Source organism: Camellia sinensis, chromosome 10, assembly GCF_055761805.1.
Source record: "Camellia sinensis isolate YWXY chromosome 10, ASM5576180v1, whole genome shotgun sequence".
Lineage (NCBI taxonomy): Eukaryota > Viridiplantae > Streptophyta > Magnoliopsida > Ericales > Theaceae > Camellia > Camellia sinensis.
Genome location: NC_138970.1, coordinates 181,425,330 through 181,445,595, shown reverse-complemented (window position 1 = coordinate 181,445,595; position 20,266 = coordinate 181,425,330). Strand labels below are relative to the sequence as shown.

General features: G+C 32.6%; 2 protein-coding genes and 1 non-coding gene across 6 annotated transcripts; all 3 read right to left on the bottom strand.

Moving 5' to 3' along the window:
• Positions 1–5,699: 5,699 nt before the first annotated feature.
• DCI1 (delta(3,5),delta(2,4)-dienoyl-CoA isomerase 1) lies at positions 5,700–11,701 on the bottom strand. 4 transcript variants are annotated; one of them, XR_014343021.1, is made up of 3 exons: positions 10,802–11,531; positions 9,107–9,372; positions 5,700–6,069 (listed from the first exon to the last, which is right to left on the bottom strand). XR_014343021.1 is itself a non-coding variant. In XM_028220922.2 (2 exons), exons 1-2 carry the CDS (start codon positions 11,430–11,432, stop codon positions 9,182–9,184), a joined length of 822 nt encoding a protein of 273 aa, XP_028076723.2. In that variant the 5' UTR covers positions 11,433–11,701; the 3' UTR covers positions 8,810–9,181. The 4 variants fall into 4 exon arrangements, 1 of the variants encoding a protein (XP_028076723.2); XR_003635073.2 differs by having other exon boundaries at positions 5,700–6,116; positions 10,802–11,530; XR_003635072.2 differs by lacking the exon at positions 5,700–6,069 and adding an exon at positions 6,139–6,210 and having other exon boundaries at positions 10,802–11,639.
• TRNAQ-UUG (transfer RNA glutamine (anticodon UUG)) lies at positions 11,574–11,645 on the bottom strand. The gene has a single exon. It is a non-coding gene; the product is annotated as a tRNA-Gln (tRNA).
• A 1,684-nt stretch (positions 11,702–13,385) lies between the features above and the next one.
• LOC114278788 (serine/threonine-protein kinase PBS1) lies at positions 13,386–19,877 on the bottom strand. Its single transcript, XM_028220921.2, has 5 exons — positions 19,305–19,877; positions 18,495–18,700; positions 17,221–17,410; positions 14,344–14,735; positions 13,386–14,254 (listed from the first exon to the last, which is right to left on the bottom strand). Exons 1-5 carry the CDS (start codon positions 19,423–19,425, stop codon positions 13,808–13,810), a joined length of 1,356 nt encoding a protein of 451 aa, XP_028076722.1. The 5' UTR covers positions 19,426–19,877; the 3' UTR covers positions 13,386–13,807.
• Positions 19,878–20,266: the final 389 nt, after the last annotated feature.

Here is a 20,266-nt window from a genome sequence, read left to right as displayed (position 1 = left end):
TATATTTTTTCTCTTATAAAAAGTTAAAAAATCCTTCCCAAAAGAGATTTTTTAGCCTAAGGCTAAAATAGCTAAAAAACTAACCCACTTCCCAAAAGAACCCTTTGAGAAGTTTTTTTTAGATTGTGAAAGAAAAAATAAAATGATATAATTTAGATGTGATATTTTTTCTTATTAGCTATTTTATCTTTATTGGCTATTTTAACCTCTAACCTATCCCAAACACCCCCTAAGTTAAATAGTGTATTAAATTCTGTAAAAAAAAAAAAAATTGATTTAATAAAAAGTATTGTATTCTTCTTCTCTTTTTTGGGGGAAGAGAAATTACAAATAAAAAAAATTCAGAATTTGTTCCTTATAACAAAATAAATTTTTTATTTTTAATTTTATTAATTTAAATCATATTTTTTTTATTTGTTTTCATTTTAAATCATTTATCTATTTTTGTTAAGTAACACTAACTGAAAAGTGATATTTTAGTTATTAAACTCAATGAAAAATGATATTTTAGACATTTTGCATACACCTATATTGAGTTTAATAAATATAATATTATATTTTAATAGATTTTACTTAACGAAAATAACTTGATGTTTAGATTGAAAAAAAATATAATCTAAATTGATAAAATTAAAAGCTTAAGTTTTATTTTGTTACAATGGTAAAAAAAAATCTAAAATTTGACCATTGTAACAAAATAAATATTAAAATTTTAATTTTAACAATTTATACTTTTTTTTAAGTATTTTTTCCTATGCTCTACCCAATTCTAGTTGATGCGGCTTGAGATTTAATTTGGTTTGATTTAGTTTATTTTTTCCTATGCTTTTTTTTTTTTTTTATGAACTTGAAAAAAGGATGTTCTAAAGTGTTATCACTACATCCATAGGCCCAGGCCTCAGAATAGCCAGTTGCCAGCCTGATTTAACCCAACCCAAAAGAAGAAAAACACCACCGAGGCACCAGTGGAGCTCATCAACCGCTCCAGTCACGGCCAAGTTTCGATCGGAGTACAACACGAGATCTCGGAAGAGAGTCACTGAAAAATCCAGGATTTTTCACACCCCCCGAAGTCGAACTTGACTCATGACTGTGGGAAAGCAATACCTTCACCACTAGGCCACCACCCTCGGTGTATTTTTTCCTATGCCTTGGAGACATCTTTTAACAAGACTATTTCTCTTTTATCAGTTAGGGTATGGTTTCTGTCCAGTTCGGGATCGGACTGGACCGTACTGTTGAGCCTATGGGAGCCCACCATGGGTCATGTTTTGATAATCTGAACCGTTTAATATGTAGAAATCGTCGAGTACTATATACTTGTAAAAAATCACGTTGATCGGATATCGATAGCTATGTGATCAAAACAGTTTTTTATCAACCGTTAATTTGTTCACCGTCTAATTTTTTTAATACGAAACTGATTTGATCATATAGTTATCGATATCCGATCAACGTGATTTTTTACAGGTATATAGTACTTGACGAGTTTTACACATTGAACGGTTCAAATTATTAAAACAGAACCCGTGATAGGCCCCTATAAGCCTAACAATACGGTCCAATCCGATCCCGAACGGGACATAAGCCATACCCTATGAGTTACGTGTTTCACAGGTTATGTTTTAACTTTACAGTTTCTCCATTGGTATGATAAAAAGTTTACCATCATGAGCTATTTTTTAATTAGGATAAAGTTCAATTGCAGTTAAAATTTAAAAATTCTCATGATATGATTCATATATAACATTTTTAATTAACATATATAAGAATTAGGATAAAAAGGGTTTTAAAAATATGTAAAAAAAAATTAAAATAATTATGAAATTAATATATTTTTTTTAAGTGAAAAGTATCTTTTTATTATTTATTTATTTTTTCTTATTTTCAAATACACATGTGACTAGGCATCTAATAAAAGCTCTTTCTTTCTTTAGTTTTGGTTTTTGGGATTTCTTTATTTTTAATTATTTCTCATTGATGGGTTTTGTGTTTCAGTAGTATTGTTTATCTTACACTCTTTTGAAGCATTTGAATTCCACAAAATTGGATTATAGAGATATATATATATATATATATTATTAAAAGTAATTTTTTTTCATGCTTAGGTGACATATTATAAGAGCTTACTTTTTTCTAAGAAAGCTACGTCAGCATGTATTTTCTTAATTATATAGAGTTCTACACAAATTCAAACCTTATTTAAATTATACTAACTTTACTTATTTTATATAGACTTTATTTGACAATTTTTTTTTTCCATATAATTTTCATGATAAATTGAAATAATTCACAAACCAAATACCAATTTTGCGCTTCATGTTTTTCTTCTTAAATATTTCAAGGATATTAGGATTTTTTTTAATGCTAAATTGTATTTTTTTTCTTATTTTTCCGTGTATTATTCTATACCAAATACCAATTCTATATTATGAATTTGTCGTTTAAAGTTTATAGTAATTCTATATATGAAATTATACTTCATTTCCTACGTTATTTTATATAATCACAACTCATAAGAGGAAAAACTTGCATAACAATGATACTCTTGAGGAACCTCTAAAGTTTGGGTTTATTGCTTGAGTTGTTTTTTCAATTGTTGAATAATAAGTTCTTTTATGTTTTAACATCATAATGCAGATGATTAATCACTTCACAGGTTGAGATGTACCTATCATTTGAATATTTTCAGTATTTTTTTTTTTTTTAGGTTTAGATGTTGTTATGTGATTCTTTCTTGGTTAGTCGTTGAATTTTTTTTATATAATTGATATTTTAATTTAATTAAGAATGTTTATTTTACAATCTTATAATTTAATATATACACATATATATATATATCATATCATATAAAATCATTATATGATAATACAACTACAACTACAACTACAACATATTTATATTTAATTTTTTTAATAAATTTTATATAATTTCTATTTCTACATATTTTTATTTTCTAAATGAATATAAAAGAAAATTAAATAGTTAGAATTACTTTTAATTTTATATTACTAATTCTTCTTCTCATTTAATTATTATTTTAATATCAAAATGAGTATTTATTTTACTATTTTATAATTTAATATATATTATACAAAATTATTATATGATAATTACACTTTTATAATATGATAGAACTAAAATTAATATATATAAGTATTTAAGTAACAATTTTATAGAACGATAGTGTTAATATTTTCAAAACAAATAATTAAAATCATATTTTAATTTTAATTTTAAATTAAAATTAATATTATTCTTTTATGTATCATTAAATATATATATTTAAAAAAAAAAAAAAAAAAAACACGTGCACGAGAAAGAAGTGGGGTTTGATTTGGAATCCTAAACTTTGAAGAAAGCAAACGCAAGTTGCTCCCGATGTAGAAAAAAGCAACCTTATAACTAGGGTTTGCATATGATGATCCATTGATTAGAATGCATAAACGACATAAAACACTAATTTTTGAGATCAGACATTCTCACTTTGTCTTAACACACAAAACGGAGAGAAAAAGTGTTATTTAATGCAATTTTAAATAGACATTTCGGCTTTTTTTTTTTTTTTTTTTATTGTGACTTAGACATATTGAATTGAGACTTATAAATCTTATTTTGATAATTTTTTATATTAATTTCCAAAGCTATGATCACTTTATCTTACTAAAAATCAATATAATTGTATCAAAGTTGTTAAGTTTATTATATTTTTTATAAACATCAAAGGTGATTAATGTAATTTAGAAAAAAATAAAAAAGTAGCAATAAAAATTAAAAGGGGTAATGATGCGGAAGAAGAAATATAGTCCTTTATATGCGACAATCATTTAAGCATTATGCTCTCTTTTTTTTCTTTTTTTTTTTCTTGAGTAGTCATTATTAATTTTCTTTGCATCAAGCAGAAAAGATAGAGATTCAATGGAAAAAAAAAAAAAAAAAAAGAGTCAAGAAATTATCTTAAATCATGATGTGTGATACAGATTTAATTCTTATGCAATAAGACTCACACTTCAAATAAATTTTAATTCTACAATGGTTATTAAATATTTTTTTAAATAAAATTTCAGAATTTCTAACATTGCAGCAGGATCAAATGGTGTGTGACTATTGATTTGGATATAAAGACTTTATAAATCATGAATGGTGTCTCATAGAGCACTAGATAGATGAGCATTGAACAATATATAATGGGTACAATTATTTTTTGAAGGGATTGAATTCTTGTATATATTCAGACGTCTCATCTTGTCTAGATAAATTAATTTATTATAAATCTACAAGCAATCATAATAATATTTATGTTCATGCATGTTTATATATATTTGTGTGTATACAAATAAATGCAATTTTTTATTTTATTTTATTGAAAAAAATAATAAGCAGGCAAACAAACATGAGTTATATACAAATGAACAAGTAAAACCAATTAGTTATTTCCTAAAAAAAGGATTTCTAGAAGAAGAGAGTGAACAAATTCAAAGGTGATCATAGATTTCAAAGTTGACCAAAGCATTGTTTAATGATGAAAATGCTTTTCCCTTTTTCTTCAATTTAAAGCAAGTTTTTTTGTCAATGGCCCCCCCTAAAGCAAAGATGTGAAGCAGTCAATATATATAGATATAGATATATACATCAAATGTTACATGTAAAGTAGATCAGCATAGCTTCCTTTCTTCAATTGTGGGTAACCTATTAATTGAGGACATTATCAACATAAGTAAAATGTATTCTTAATGAGTGTACTAAGAACATCTCCAATATTTTTATTTTTTATTTTTTTTAATATTTAATTTGATTCTTAATTTGAGTAAAAAATTTGATTGGATATGAATTATTTTAAGCTTTTCATCAAATTTTTATCAAAATATTTTAAAAATTCCCCTCTTATCCCAAATCTATCTTTTCATCAAATTTGATGAAAAAATCGCCTCAATGCTTCATCTTTTAAAAATTTTATCAAATGCAAGGTTTGATCAATTCTCAATTTGATGAAAGGATTGGAAATGATTTTTGAATATTTTTTCATCAAATTTAAATTAGATAAAAGAAATGGTGAAGGATAGTAGATGTTCTAATTTTTGGACACTCATTAACAAAAATATTAAATAAAACGCAGTATTAATATGGATCAAGATATTTTGTCTTATTTTTCTCCGCAGCGATCTCATTCCAATGATCCAAGTTTACAATTGAAACAAAACAACTTAATTTTAAAATATTTAATTTAAAGTAAAAAGACATTATTTTAATTTAATTTCAAACTTGAGCCGTTAGGATATGTCTTATTTTGGTAAGAATTACAGCAAAAAGAATGACAGAGATGATCCAAGTCCAATCAGTATAAAAGAGCAATACAAATGTATATAAAAATTAATTTTTAGTTTTGATAAATAAGTGCACAAGATACATACAAGTAGGGTAAATACATTAGAGTAAAATGTTTATGTTTTAGTTTTAGTTTTAGTTTTAGTTTTTAGAACTTGTTTCACACAATTGACCATTCAAATTACATATCATTATTGACCAACCATTTAGCACACGCAAGTTCCAAGTTGCAGTTACCATATGAATGGATGCTTTTGATTATCAAGTTTTGAAAAACACCCAAAAAAAAAAAAAAAACCCAAGTCATTCTCATAATGTAGGTGACATTTATTTGCTGGATATGTATGCTTGCAAGTATAGGATACGCATCAAAATAGTACAAAAAAAATGTAGTACTTTATCATATTAAGTATAGTGAGTAATGTAACCAAGCCAAAAGGAAAAGGAAAAGGAAATAAGAGCTTTCCTATTTTTTCAATGTCAAGCCCACACACTACACAACAACACATGAAAGAAGCTTCCTCTAAAGCAACTTATAATGTATAATGTCATCTCACACCCATCATAATAATATAATGATACACACAAAGATGTGTAGGTGTCTCTAAGAGCATGTGAGTGAAGAAGAAAGACAACTACAGTTGACATCGCAAAAACAAATGTCTTTTCTTTTCCCTCTCTTTCTTCGAAGCTTACTTACTGGGCTCTTTGATTCCTCTCTTCAAAGCAAATCTCATCTTCTACCTGTCTATCTGTAACTTTACTGCCCATTTTGAAGATGTGCTTTAAAGCTTTTTTTTTAACAAAAAAAAAAAAAAATTAATAGGATTGGAGATTCAATTGGTGTCGATTCACATTTCGATTATCTATCCACAATTGTTAAGTCTGTCAAGTAGATCATCTATGTAAACAAATTAAACTTCAAGTAAAAACAAATAATAATAATAATAATAAGTAGAATTGGAAGTCAAGTAAGAACGAAAGAGGTTAGCTAGTCCTTGAAAATGTTCCGCCTCTTGGTTTGTATGTCATTGGAGCTAAAAATACACCTTGTGACTCAGATGAAAATAAATCATCTAATTTGTTAAGAAGTTTGAAAATATTCTACATTCTGCATAAAAATATATAATCTTTTTAAACCTTTTCATTTTAACGAGAGAGAGAGAGAGAGAAGAAGAAGAAGAAAAGATGGGGGTGTGTTTGGGAGCATGTGAGTGAAGATAGAAAGTCCCAGTTGACATAGGAAGGAATGCCTTTTCTTTTGCCCCTCTCATTGGGTTCTGATTCCTCTCTTGAAAGCAAATCTCACAATCTATCCATTACCCTAACTTTACTAGCCATTTGTAAAGCCTTTTTTTTTTTTTATTCCCTTTCTTCTTTTCTTCTGAAGATGAGTGGTGGGGAAGACATCTCCAACAAATGAAAATAAATGAAAGTGTTTTTTTATGATCAAATATTTTGTCGATACGTTCAATCATCCAACACTAACCAGCTAATTGATCAGTACAATTAATTTTGTTTTGTTTTTTGCTGATATGTTTGCTATTGACTCATTCTAATTCTATTGTGCTCCGCTTATAAGTTGCAGTCAAAAGAACATGTGTGACAAATTTTGAATGTATAACATTCAATGGACTTATTGCATTGTCCACACATTTTTGTAATAAGAATTTGGTAACAATAATTTTTTTTGAGATTCTCTTGATGGGCTTGACAATTTTCTCGATGAGATTTTCTGCCGTTGCATGTAATTTAGCTTTCCCTCCGTCTCAAATTGTTTGTTCATTTTTATTATTCTAGACATGACAAAAGTCGTCTTTTTATTTTTAAATTTATTTCATTTTCAACGATTTTGAAGATTATGTCTATATGAACTTACTAAGATCTTTTAATATCTATGAAAACACATTATTTATTGACAAGAATGTCAAAAATAGACGAACAATTTCTCTCAGGATAAGCTCTCCATACTTATTCATACCCATCTTGTGGGTCCTAATTCGGATCCACATCAATAATTCAAACCGTCCACGTCGTAGATCCTTCAAATAAAGGTCATCCAACAAAAATTCAATTTCATTAGACATTTATAAACACAGGAACAAATCATATTTTGTTTTATAAAATGAATGTAAAATATGATTGTAAACTTAAACCAATCAATATAAAATAAAATGTGATTTGTTACTGTATTTATAAATGTCCAATGAAATTAATTTTTTCTATGGATAACTTTTATTGCAAAGCCTATGAGGTAGACAGCACAAATCATCAATATGGGTCCAAATTGAAGTTCAGAGTAGATGAGTATGGAGAGATGAAGGCATGGAAGAGAGCTCTCAAAAGCCTGGATTGGAAGCCCACCTTAATTCACTTGTAGTACTCGCAATAATTAGGCAGACAAAACAGTTGTCTAGCTCTAGAGTACTGGGATAGTAACTAATGGGCTTCAAATTGGGTTGTCTCGAAACAAGCCCACTGCTCAAATCATAACCATAAAAACCTCGGAATAGTGTTTGTAGGCTCCACCCACAGAGCCCAGGGTTGCACTGGGTTTGATATATAATCACACCCCCATGGGAAAATCCAATTACTCAGAAAATTTATCCAGAATTATGTCAGAATATATTTGTGTCAAAACAATATTCTGTGGAGTGTTCATATAAAATGAAACCTAACCACATATTGATATTACTGAAAGATTATTACCCGCGTTTTATATCATATCATCATTACCTCTTCATGATCCTTTATTGATATGAAGAGAAGATGAAGCTCACTGTATATTAACCTTGTTGTATACAAAAGTATGCTTTTCTATTATCACAAATTTTCAACTACTGCTAAGACAAGGTTCAGTCCTTGTATTGGGAAAACACCTACTTTAAATTCACTCTCTTGTGTTCCAGTGTTGCCGATCAATGACTGTAATGAAGTTAAATCTTTAATAGACAATTCTACAAGACACGATACATATGTATACACATAATATTGGCAAATGCTATATAATTGGTAGTATAAATATTGATTTACATTAAACTTATGCTCTGTAAGGTTCACTAATAAAATAAAGTGGAATTAAGTGATCATTCTATTATCATAATGTTCATTATCTTGTTTGGTTCACTAAAAAAATGTGCTATAAATAAAATCATCATTCGTCATTATAAAAAATAATCATTTCATAGAGAGGCTAATTCATTCCAGTGATGTTAAATATGTACTCCCACTCGGTTTCGTTGGTACCTTCAGTATCTTTATTATGTTCATGCTTTAATGCAATTTTATAACCAAAAATTTTCCTCATTTTACGCTTCATTCGAAATGTCCAAATTTTTCTATGAGATTCTTTCTATCTTTTTTTCAAAATATGTTTTGTTAGTTATATGTTAGTTGCAAATTTCTTGTTTATAACTAGCCTAGGAAATGTAGAAGTCATTTTCAAGTTCTTTGCTGCATTTTGTCTTGCTTTTAGAGTATTATGTTTTCTTTGTCACATATATATATATATATATCAGTTTTGAATGGTAACAAGGACATGTTAATAGAGTACATGTGAGAAGTTCTAAATCTTCTTGTGGGAAGCTAATTATGTTCAAGTTCTAAAGGTTATGGCTTCACCTACATATCCTTTTAATCCAATTGTGATTTGGCAATGGCCTCCAATTGATCCTATTTTGGGGCTTAAAACTGTAAGAAACTTTTTTGAAGGCTTGACACAGAGCACATTATTTATTACAAAACAAGTGCACCTCCATTGCAAGCAAGCAAGAACTCAAACCTGCAATTGAAAGGTTCGCACAAGCAGCCTATGGAGGAGGCGGCTTGCCACGAAGGCCTGGCTGGGTAGACAACATCAGAGCTTGGAAAATGAAGGTCTCCGCTTCTGGCTGTACGAAGAGATTGCCTCTACAAGATCACCAGATAAAAGCATTCCAGAGTTCCAAGTAGCAACGTAATCTAACCCCTGATCCAAAGTTAGGTCCCGACTCCTTAGTAACACTGCCTTTGTTCCAGTGACTGCAAGGGGAGACTTGGCTCCGATTTCTGACATAACCATCTCTTACAAGTTAGAACAACAAAACCTCCAATCAAAGAAAGATAAAAAGAAACAAAGCACTTCAAAAAAAAAAAAAAAACAGAACAGTCAACACATTTAAAAGCTGGCGTGCACTTAATTTGGTAGTGAACTAAGCATAATGTCTTCATCTCCTATAACAAATTCTGATATTCTTAACCTCAAATCAAGATAGTGAGCATGGTATTGAACGTAGTATTGTTCCATTTGGTTCAAGTCGAACTAATGAAAATGATTGATACATCCATTTTACAAAACTCACAAATTTCGTTCCAGTAACAGTAAGGGCAAGGAGAGATTCAAAAAAAAAAAAAAAAACTAAAATAAGCAAATGACGCATGCAAGGCTTGCTACATTAAGAATTGTTCAAATAGGATTTTACAATTCTACACCAAATAAAACAATTTATGTTACACTTATGAAACAGATCAATCAAACAAAGAACAATGCTAATATAGATACAGAAAATATATGTCACGTTTTAGATTTTAAATTTGGTAGGTTTACAATGTGCTAATCCAGATCTTGAGCTGAGTTCGAGTGATTTCCAATTCTCTTCAGCCATGGCTGAAAGATATACTAACTAAACACCAGTTAGGTCTCGTTGGTTCCTAGGTTGCAGTACATCGGGTCACAACCTTACCCAAATTTGCTTATTCTTTGAAGCCAGCAACCATATCATCAGTTTCATGATTTCATGACATTCCGGGATTCATTCTCCTAATTGGCATAGCAAAAGATGCCAGTCATATTTGCTGAAGTAATTATGCACAAAACTAGTTTCTTAAGACATTTCAAAGCATTTGAAATGGTGTGCCGAAAATCTCATATTCCCAAGCCAAAATTAGGCATTGGAGCAGAAAAGAGCCACTCCAACAGTGTGTCAAAATTTGGCAACTTTGATCAGTTGACTACTTACCTAAAATTTACATAGTTTTCATTTTTCGAATTCAAAAATTTACAATTAGTACACATGATCATATTGTAGGGTGAAGATAGAATCATAAGGTGTGTTATAAAAATTGCATTTGCAGCCCCCCCAAAAAATGAAATTTTGGCACAATAACAAGCCAAAATTTGACACTGGCAATGCAATTTCAGCAATAACCATTGGAGATGCTATCAGCCGAGCATGTTAAATTCAAACCAAAAGGTACCCAACTAAAATAGCTGACTATAGACACACATGTTACTAGCTAAACCAGTGTTAACAGTACTAAACACCATTGTTAAGAAAATTCTAAAATGCAGGAGCAATAATAGCATTGACAGCAAGTTCAAATTGCAGATTTGTAAGAATTCAAGTAATAAAATAAACTACCCTAATTCAAATGAACATATGCAAATGTATGTATCTATCTATCAACATATATTAAGGCATGGAAAAGACGAAATTACCCTCAGCAACAGCTCTGACACCTTCATCCATGGCGTCCTTGGTCGAAAAAACCTTGGAAACAAGCCCCAATTCCTTGGCTTCCGATCCCGAAAACCTCCTTCCAGTCAACGCCAACTCCATCGTGCTCCCATGCCCAATAATACTAGGAAGCCTCTGAAGCGTCCCGAGATCAGCCGTGATCGCCAGATCAACCTCCTTCACTGAGAAAAACGCTCTCTCCGTACAATACCTAATGTCACAGGCGGTGATGATATCAACACCGCCGCCGATACAAGCCCCGTGCACAGCGGCGATTACTGGCTTCCGACACCTCTCTACGGCCGTGACCGCTTCCTGGAAGCGCTTGATCTCTCGCCGGACGCGCTCGGCTGTGCGGCCGTGGTCGCTGGATTCGGAGGTGATTGAGCTTAGGGCTTTGAGATCGATGCCGGAGCAGAAGTGATCGCCGTTGCCGGAGAGGACTATGACGGCGACGTTAGGGTTTTGATCGAGAGACGATAGGGCTTTGGGGAATTCTGTGAAGAAATCGAGAGAGAGTGCGTTGAGAAGTGACGGTCGATTGAGGTGTAGGTTGAAGACTGGAGAGTTTGGATTTTGCTGAACGATTTCTAGGGTTTTGTACTTCTCCATGGTCGATTGAGGTACCTACCAGTTGGGGAATAGAAAATGCAGCAAAGAAAAAGAGAAGTAAAGAAAAGTTCTGCTGATAAGTGAAAGGAAATTAGGATGGCCTTACTTCTGTTACCAAACAGACAGACTAAAAACACACGAAGGTCCTACCGGGAGTCGAACCCAGGTCGCTGGATTCAAAGTCCAGAGTGCTAACCACTACACCATAGAACCTCTTGGCGTTTGTTTTTAAAAAAATATTAATTGTTTGCATTTATTTTTATTTTTATTTTTATTAAACAAACCAACACTCCCTTAAGCCCCATTTGTTTGGGGTTATAGGAAGGGGATTGAGATTACTAATACCTTGGTATTACTAATACTTTGTGGTCATGTTTGATTCATAAGATTAACAGTGAAGTATTAATAATCCTATTAAATTAATGTGGTATTCACTATCCAATTGGATTAATATTCATTGGATTAATAATTTCACCCCTATCCCATTACTAATAATCTTACAAATTTGTTAGATTAATTATCTATTGGATTAATAATCTTAAACCAAAATGTTAAAACAAACATAGGATAATTAGGCCCACGGATTAATAATCTCAATCCCATGCTCTAATCCATCCAATCAAACTGCCCTGTTTGTTTTGAGAGATGACCTTGGGACTACTAATACATTGGGGCCATGTTTGTTTGGGTGGACATGAGCTTGGGATTGGACTAATAATTCAATAAAATTATTAATCCGATGTTTGGTTAAACAATTGAAGTACGGATTAATTATTTTAAACTTGACTATTAGTTAAGATAGGATACACAATCCAACGGATTCGTAGTCTTAGGACTATTAGTCATGGGAATGCTAATCCAGTCCGCCCAAACAAACATGAGATGGTATTACTAATACCCTTGGAAGGGGGATTCATAGTGAGGAGGTAGAGATGGTATTAGAAAAATAGTGAGAGGATTAGAAATTTTTTTATTTTTTATATATTGGGAATTTTTTTTAAAATATTAATGTTTAATTTTTATATTTGTTTTATTATTTTATATAAAAATAATTTAACAATTTCTCACTATTAATTCCCTTACTAACAATCCCCCGACTATTAATCCCCTCACTATCAATCCCCTCCATTCTATTTCTGAAAACAAACAAGGCTTAAAAGCTTATTCAAAATTAATTCATAATATAAATACATAAAGGTTAAACACATTTGAAATTTATCAAATTTTTAAGGTAAACTTCAATAACTTATATTAATATATGGTACCATATGGTGTTAGTCTATCTTACTTCTTTTCAAAAATTATAACAATTGAAACATTAGTACCATATGATCTAAATAATTTATTTTACTTCTTTTTTTTAAAATATAATAATAATAATCAAAAACACATCATAGTGGTTCATTTGAACCTGCCTAAGAAGGTAAACTCCAGATTTAAATGCCACTCCACTTTCAAGATTAACTTGAGGTTCAAAGGCAATCTCTAGGACTCTGTTTGATTCATAGATTTAGAAAAAGATTTGAAAAGAAAAAAACAAAAAAATGATAAGTAAAATGTGAATAAAATATACTCACGTTTCACTTAATTTCACACACTTTTTCTTGTTTTCTTTCTAAATTCATAAACTAACACAGGCTAAGTAAACCGAACAAAAGTGAGGATCAAATCCACAACGTGAAGCATAACAGCTTGCGGGAAGTGTTACTCGTATGCACTTCTTTGTTCCTTATAAATGCAGTGGATAACTTGTGTAGCTAAAACACAAACTAATCATAGACTTTTACTGGTTGCAATGCCTAGAGTTGGTTGATTGAAACTCCCTAGTTCAATCAAATGTTCCAAACCCTCCTTGCATTTTTCAGTTGAAAAATCAGACATACAAGTCTTGTGGATAAATTGAACACTTTCAAAAACCAGAAATAGTACCAAACCATAAGGTACATGGAAACATACATAGAACTAATACCCCTTTAATTTCAACATATCAATTGGTCAATAACATGTTGCTGAAGAAGAAGAAGACTACAGACAACAACAGTACATCTCATGTAGTACAGACTTACAAGAACCAGCAGAAGCATAATATCCGACGATTTTTTCTCTCAAAATTTTTTTAAAAACGTCATAATCTTCCGCTCTTGTTCTTCTCCCCGTAAATATACACTCTTTAGTTGCTCTCTTTTTCTTGGCTTCAGTTCCAGAAATGGAAAATCAAAGTTAAGAAGTAAATATTTCAGCTCCATGTCCCTTTCTACGAGACACGCGCTCTCAATCTAGCCGTGGGATGTAAAAAAATGAAACCTAGATTGCACCAAGCTCATAGAAAGCTTACTTCCATTGTTCCACCAGCACTTTTGTCGTCTTTTTGGGCATTATCTGTTAGTGCCATCGAAACTACCTTGAGCATTTTGTCGTCTTTTTTCCCGCCAATTCTCTCCCCACATTTTGGCCTCCGCAACGGCTCGTTCCCTATCCAAATCCCTATTTAACATCTTCGCGGTTTCTCTTGGAGACTCATCCCTTTCGGATCCTTCAAAGTCCCACTTGCATCCAGATCCTCCTCCTTCTTCATGCTTTAATATCCTCCCACCTCTCTCTTCTTTGGTTCTTCTCTCATCCTTATGGTCGTATGCCTGGTTTGCTAAATAAGAAAGGGCCGTGACCACGTCTCCGATGAGAGGACGTGCAGCAGCCTGTTCTTGGATGCACATGGATGCCACGGCTAGAGCTTGGTACAGACCCCGCATTGGATACTTACCCTGTAATCGCGGGTCAGCCAATTTTGCAAATTTTCGACGGTCATTGAACAAGGGACGAGCCTGCAATTACAAGAACCTTACTATCAGTTAATTATTGCATTTACAAGATTTGAATAGGCAACTGAACTCTATAATAATTAAGTGATTACCCAAGCCACAAGGTTCTGTTCCCCTGGGGGTCGAGTGCTATCAATAGCTTTACGTCCAGTGATAAGCTCTAAGAAAACTACCCCGAAACTGTAAACATCGGATTTTACTGTAAGTTGACCAGTCATAGCATACTCAGGAGCACAATAACCGTAAGTGCCCATAACCCTGGTGGAAACATGAGACTTGTCTCCTGTAGGACCAAGCTTTGCAAGTCCAAAGTCGGAAAGCTTAGGGTGATGTTGTTCATCCAACAATATGTTTGATGACTTGAAGTCCCTATAAATCACTGGAGGGTTTGCTTTGTCGTGGAGATATTCTAAACCTTTGGCTGCCCCGGCTGCTATTGTCATCCTTGTATTCCAATCTAGTGGTTCTTTATCCAGTGGAAGATCTGCAAAAACATTTCAAATATTAGATGATAATCAACAGGCACTGGATGTACAGATAAATGCAAATGCCTATAAGTGGTATAGAATTGTACATCATAACTAGATCAAACTGTATCAAGAATGAAACTGCTATGGCAGAACAAACGGAAAAGAAAAAGTAAAACAGAGTAATCACACAAAAACACAAAGATATAGGTGGTTCGGCTCTAAGAGTACGTCCCCGGGCAATGAATGACAGATGGTTTCACTATCAAACGAGAAAAAAAAAAATACACACAGTTGTTTCTGTCAAAGCCATGTGTAACAAGAACTCTCTCTAATCACATAAACCCCTTATCCCTGAAATAACCCATAATATATTCAAAGATCTTAATACAACAGTCAGACCTGTGCTTAACCTTGATCTTTGCTTAGTTAGGTTTCTAACATAGAATACACAAGGCATATGCATCGAAGTACGGGAACTGCTAACTATGTTATTATCCTGGTATTCCTTCTGTAGTTTATATATTATACATATGGATAGCACACATTATCCGCATTTGAATATTCCAAGGTACATGTTCAGCAGCCTTAATTGTTACACATGCTCATATATAGCAATTTGGCAGTACCAAGGTCAAATATGGTAGACACCATGAATCATGAGATTATACCTAAACCAATTTATGAACACATCTTGGTATTTATCGTCTCCTTTAGTGCTACCTTAGTAAAACACTGGATCTACTATACAACCATGTTTCCATTATTGCCACACAAGTACTCAAATGATAACTAGATACACGGTTCTATTTATACAAAGCAAATCATTTGGAAGAGTAAACACAACTGCAAGTAAATTATTCCATTTACTAAGCTATCATGTTTCATACACGCGTCTCAGATAAAAGATGAAGAAAAAAAGAAGGAAAAAAATACCCAGAGCAGATACAAACAGAATGCGAAAACCAAAAGATTTCTAGCTGAAAGAAGGAAATTAAGTACTTGACTGTCAATACAAGGGGAAAAATATCCACATTGAAATCTTTATGGAGTCATTTCGAACAAAACTTCATTTGGAGATCATGTGGTCCATCTATCACCAAATTTCAAAATAAAGGTGCGAGTGCATGTACCTGGATCTCTTACAAGAGCCAAGTCACCACACTCCACCAGATGCACTTGCCAACTCCACTCAGACAGATCTACTTGCTAATTACGCTCCACCGGATCTGCTCGGTGAATTGCCTATGCACCACTCACCTCACCCACTCAATGGCTCTTCCTCAACTTCAGACTTGCATCCTGACACTACCATGCCCACCTAGGTCGGTTGCAAGACCTAGGGACCCCCTCATGCTCACTCTTCTCAACTTCAGACTTACGTCCTGACACTACCATGCCCACCTAGCTCAGGAGCAAGACCTAGGGACCCCCTCATCATGCTCACTCATGGAATCATTAGAAACCTGTGAGTTGGTGACTAGAGTTGGGATTGTCAAAGTTAGTTGGCTCAAACCCCTCGGGGTGGCTCTTCTTTGATCAATCTTCGATAAGAGAGAGAGAGAGAGTGTACCATACCTACTCTCTCTCTCTCTCTCTCTCTCTCTCTCATGATCCATGGTTTTAAACAATAGTATCAACATGTATAGGTATTAGTGATACGGTCATATATATCGATCAATATTGATATCGGACAATATCGGCCGATATATTAGTGTAACGGTATTGGATTACATAACGGCCGATATTTAAAACCCTCTGGCATCATCTTAGTGCCTGCCATGATTTCCCGGTCTACCCACATCACCCACGACCCTCAACAAAAGGAGACACTGGACAATACAACAATTTGATTATGATACAAAAGAAAATGAAAGGCACTCATGCACACCACATTTGCACCACAATTGTTTCATCCTCATCTCATACTAAATCACTCCTCTAACTGACACTATCACCTAAACCATCTGAGCTCAGCTACTTCTTAAATTTTGCAAGGACCCACTCATTCTTGTATCTTTCTTTCTCTCTTTATTTATTTTCATTTGGGACACTAACGAAATTTTAAAAAGCACCATTCCTACAGGGATGAAAACGTAAAACTACCCAAATGCCACCGCCATCTAAAAAAAAAAAAAGTTAAGGCCAGCTGGTTTCTTGATTTTGATTTCTTGTGATCTCAACCTTCCTAATCTCCCCTCTCATCCATCTCAGCTAATGTTAATCCTTTCCAGTTGCAGAATAACATGTTTCTTCATTCCTACTTCCTAGCTGGTTCCATTGTTGACCATCTTGCATTAGGCTATGGTCATCATTTCTCAATATGAAGCATTGAACTTTTCTTCGCAGCCAAAATGCAGACTTTGAGCATAACCGCAACTTCAGAGGTTTCAAATAATTTCACAATGACAACTTGCACTCCGTAGAATTTAAGTAAACAAAATGAAAAGAAAGAAATTATAAATCCTATAAACATAATACTAATATTTAATGAATGCGTACCGTGAAGGTGATCTTCCAAAGATCCCAAAGGCATGAATTCATAGACAAGAAGTCGCTGGTCCCCGTCAGCACAGTACCCAATCAAATTCACCAGATTGGTATGATGCAGAAGGCTGAGCATAAGAACCTCCACAAGAAATTCCCTGTTACCCTGAAGCCCATTTCTATCCAATTGTTTAACAGCAATAGCCTGAAAAAGACAGACACGCCGTAATCAGCACAAACGCATAATCAAAAGCAACCAAAAATGACAACAGAATGCTTACTTGTTGAAGAGAAATCAAAATGCGTGGGCTAGTCCTACAATTTCATGAATATGGAACGCTTGAAAAGGATATTACAGGCTTCAAGGTACAGAATACAAGTCAGATCCCATCAATACAGATTTAATTCCGATTGAATCTAATTTCAAATGATGCAATCTCTGGTAAAAATGATGCAAACTAATGTCAAGTTAAATACTTTGGCTTTTTAATCTTCCCAATTAATTCTAGGGGTGAGCATGGTCCGGATTGGACCGGATTGGGATAAAACCAGGACCAATCCGTTATTTACGGTTCCTAAAAAATTGGAACCAATCCAATCCGTTTAAATCATGGAACCAATCCGAACCAATCCATTTAAATACGGATTGGATCGGTTTAGGACCACGGATTCACATAATTAAATAACAAAAATATATATATAACACTTGAATTTCATAAAAATATAAACATAGCGCTATATTAGTTCCATAATAGCAACATGTTTTTCTATAATAACGACATACTGTTCTAGAATTTAAACAACCATAAGAAAACTGGTTTCACCATAAGTATTTAGACCATTGCAAATTAAAACTTAAAACTAACAAACAAAAGTAATAAAAGAAGATATTATACGATTTTAGGTTTGAGTTTAGATTTTACATAAAATAAGAAAAGATACTATGGGGGAGGATGTATAATAAAAATATAGACTATTTGTATACGGTCCGGATCGGTTCCAATCCGGAACCGTGGGATTCAATCCGGAACCAATCCGTGAACTACGGATTTTTAATTATTCAATCCGGAACCGAACCACGGATTCAAAAAACCAATCCAAACCTATCGGATTGGACTGGATTGGATCGGATTACGGATTTCACGGATTCCTTGCTCAGCCCTATTTAATTCCATTACATCAGTTTCCTTCTATGAAAATTTTGGGGGGATAAATTTCAATTTAAAAATGTATTATCACTTGCAGTAATAGATATCACAAATCAAGAAAAAAAGAAAGGAAGAATTTACTTGGCCTGTGCTTTCAAGCCGGCCTTTGTATACGCGCCCAAATCCTCCTTCCCCTAAGAAAGACTCTGGCCTAAAATTCTTTGTAGCAGTGGCTAGCTCACGGAAAGAGAATATATGTGCAGCAATATTAACATCAGGTAAACCCTTTGGACTCGATGATTCCTTCCTCGACCCCAAATTGCTTCTTGATTTAAGTCTGTCACCTCCTGCAAGTTAAACCAAGCCAATCATGTGGAGATCAAGTACCAGTACCAAGAAAATCAGGCCCCCAATGAACCAACCCAATAACAAATTTTAAGACCTCAACATCTTGGACACAAGTAATTCTAAATATTCCATAACTTTGATCCAGGTGTGGCGCATAAGGAAGACCCCTTAGAGTACAGTTACAATTATTTGTAATAAAAATCATTACTAGTTAAGATCCTCTTGAAGTGCAGTACTATGTCAAAGCTAAAGCACCCAATTGTGTCAGTAAGTGAATCAACTCCGAACCATCTACATTATTGTTTCTATAATTGAAACAAATCTACTAGTTCTTCAAATTATCAATCAGATTAACCTGAGCAATCAAAATTCTTTTCAGGAATCAATTCATTGCACAAACATGAAAAAAGAAAAAAGAAAAAACATGTGAACTGCAACTAAGTTTTGTTGGGTCTATATCAAATTAAACAAAAAGAAAACATCATCAATCTGATTAGATTAAATCAACCAAAATAATCTGAAAAATCAAATATGAAAGTTATTGACAAAACCGAGATGCCCAGATCAAACAACTATGCACATAGAGAGAGAGAGGAGACTAACCAGAAGACAATCTAGATATGTTGGAAGGAGCTGTTGGGAGGCTTTCATTGGGATGATCTCTTTCATTATGAAGATTGGGTTTTTCATCTTCCCTTGAATCAAAACACGAAAAACAACCCATTTATCCTCTCCCTCCTAAATCCAAAACCCTTCTTCCAAAATCCCTTTTTTTTTATTTTTTATTTATTTTTTCTTTCTAAAAATCAATTCCGATGTAGCCCAGAAATGGATCAACTCTTCTTCATATTCTCCTCCCACTCATCGTATCAAAAATGGATCGAAAAATCAGATGATTCATCTTCTCTCTATATAAAAATAAATCTAAACCCAATAGGCTCAATCAAGAGAAAGAAAAACCCAAATCAAAATCAATAAACAAGAACAAAAGATGATTATGGAGACAGATAATTTGCAGTGTTGTTGATGTGAGAAAGTTGTGGCCGGCTTGTACTCGGTTATTTCTAACATGGGTGTACTTTATACATACATATATATAGACAACCAAGATGGTGATAGAACTATTACCCATTAATCTATACTGTTCATTACATACCCTTTGACCAAAGAAACCACAACGAACTCTGTATATTCCATCTAGATATTTTGCTTGGTTCAATTTTTGAAAAAAGTTTGAAGTTTTAAATTGTATTTTAAAAGAGAAGCTGTTAAAAAGAGCTTTGAAATTTAAAATTTTATTTAGTTATGAATTTTAAAAAAAAATTGAGATGATTTATAATTATTTTTTTATTTTTTATTTTTTATAATTAAATAGATGAGTGTGTGTGTGAGAGAGAAAAAAAATTTAATTAATTAATGTATAGAATATAAGAAAATGAGAGATGAGGAAGAAAAAGTGACGGATTGATTTATTAATAAAAACAGATAAGGAGAGGAGAGAAAAAAAAATTTAAAAATTTATTAATTAAACATATTTTTAAATTTTTTAATCTAAATATTAATTT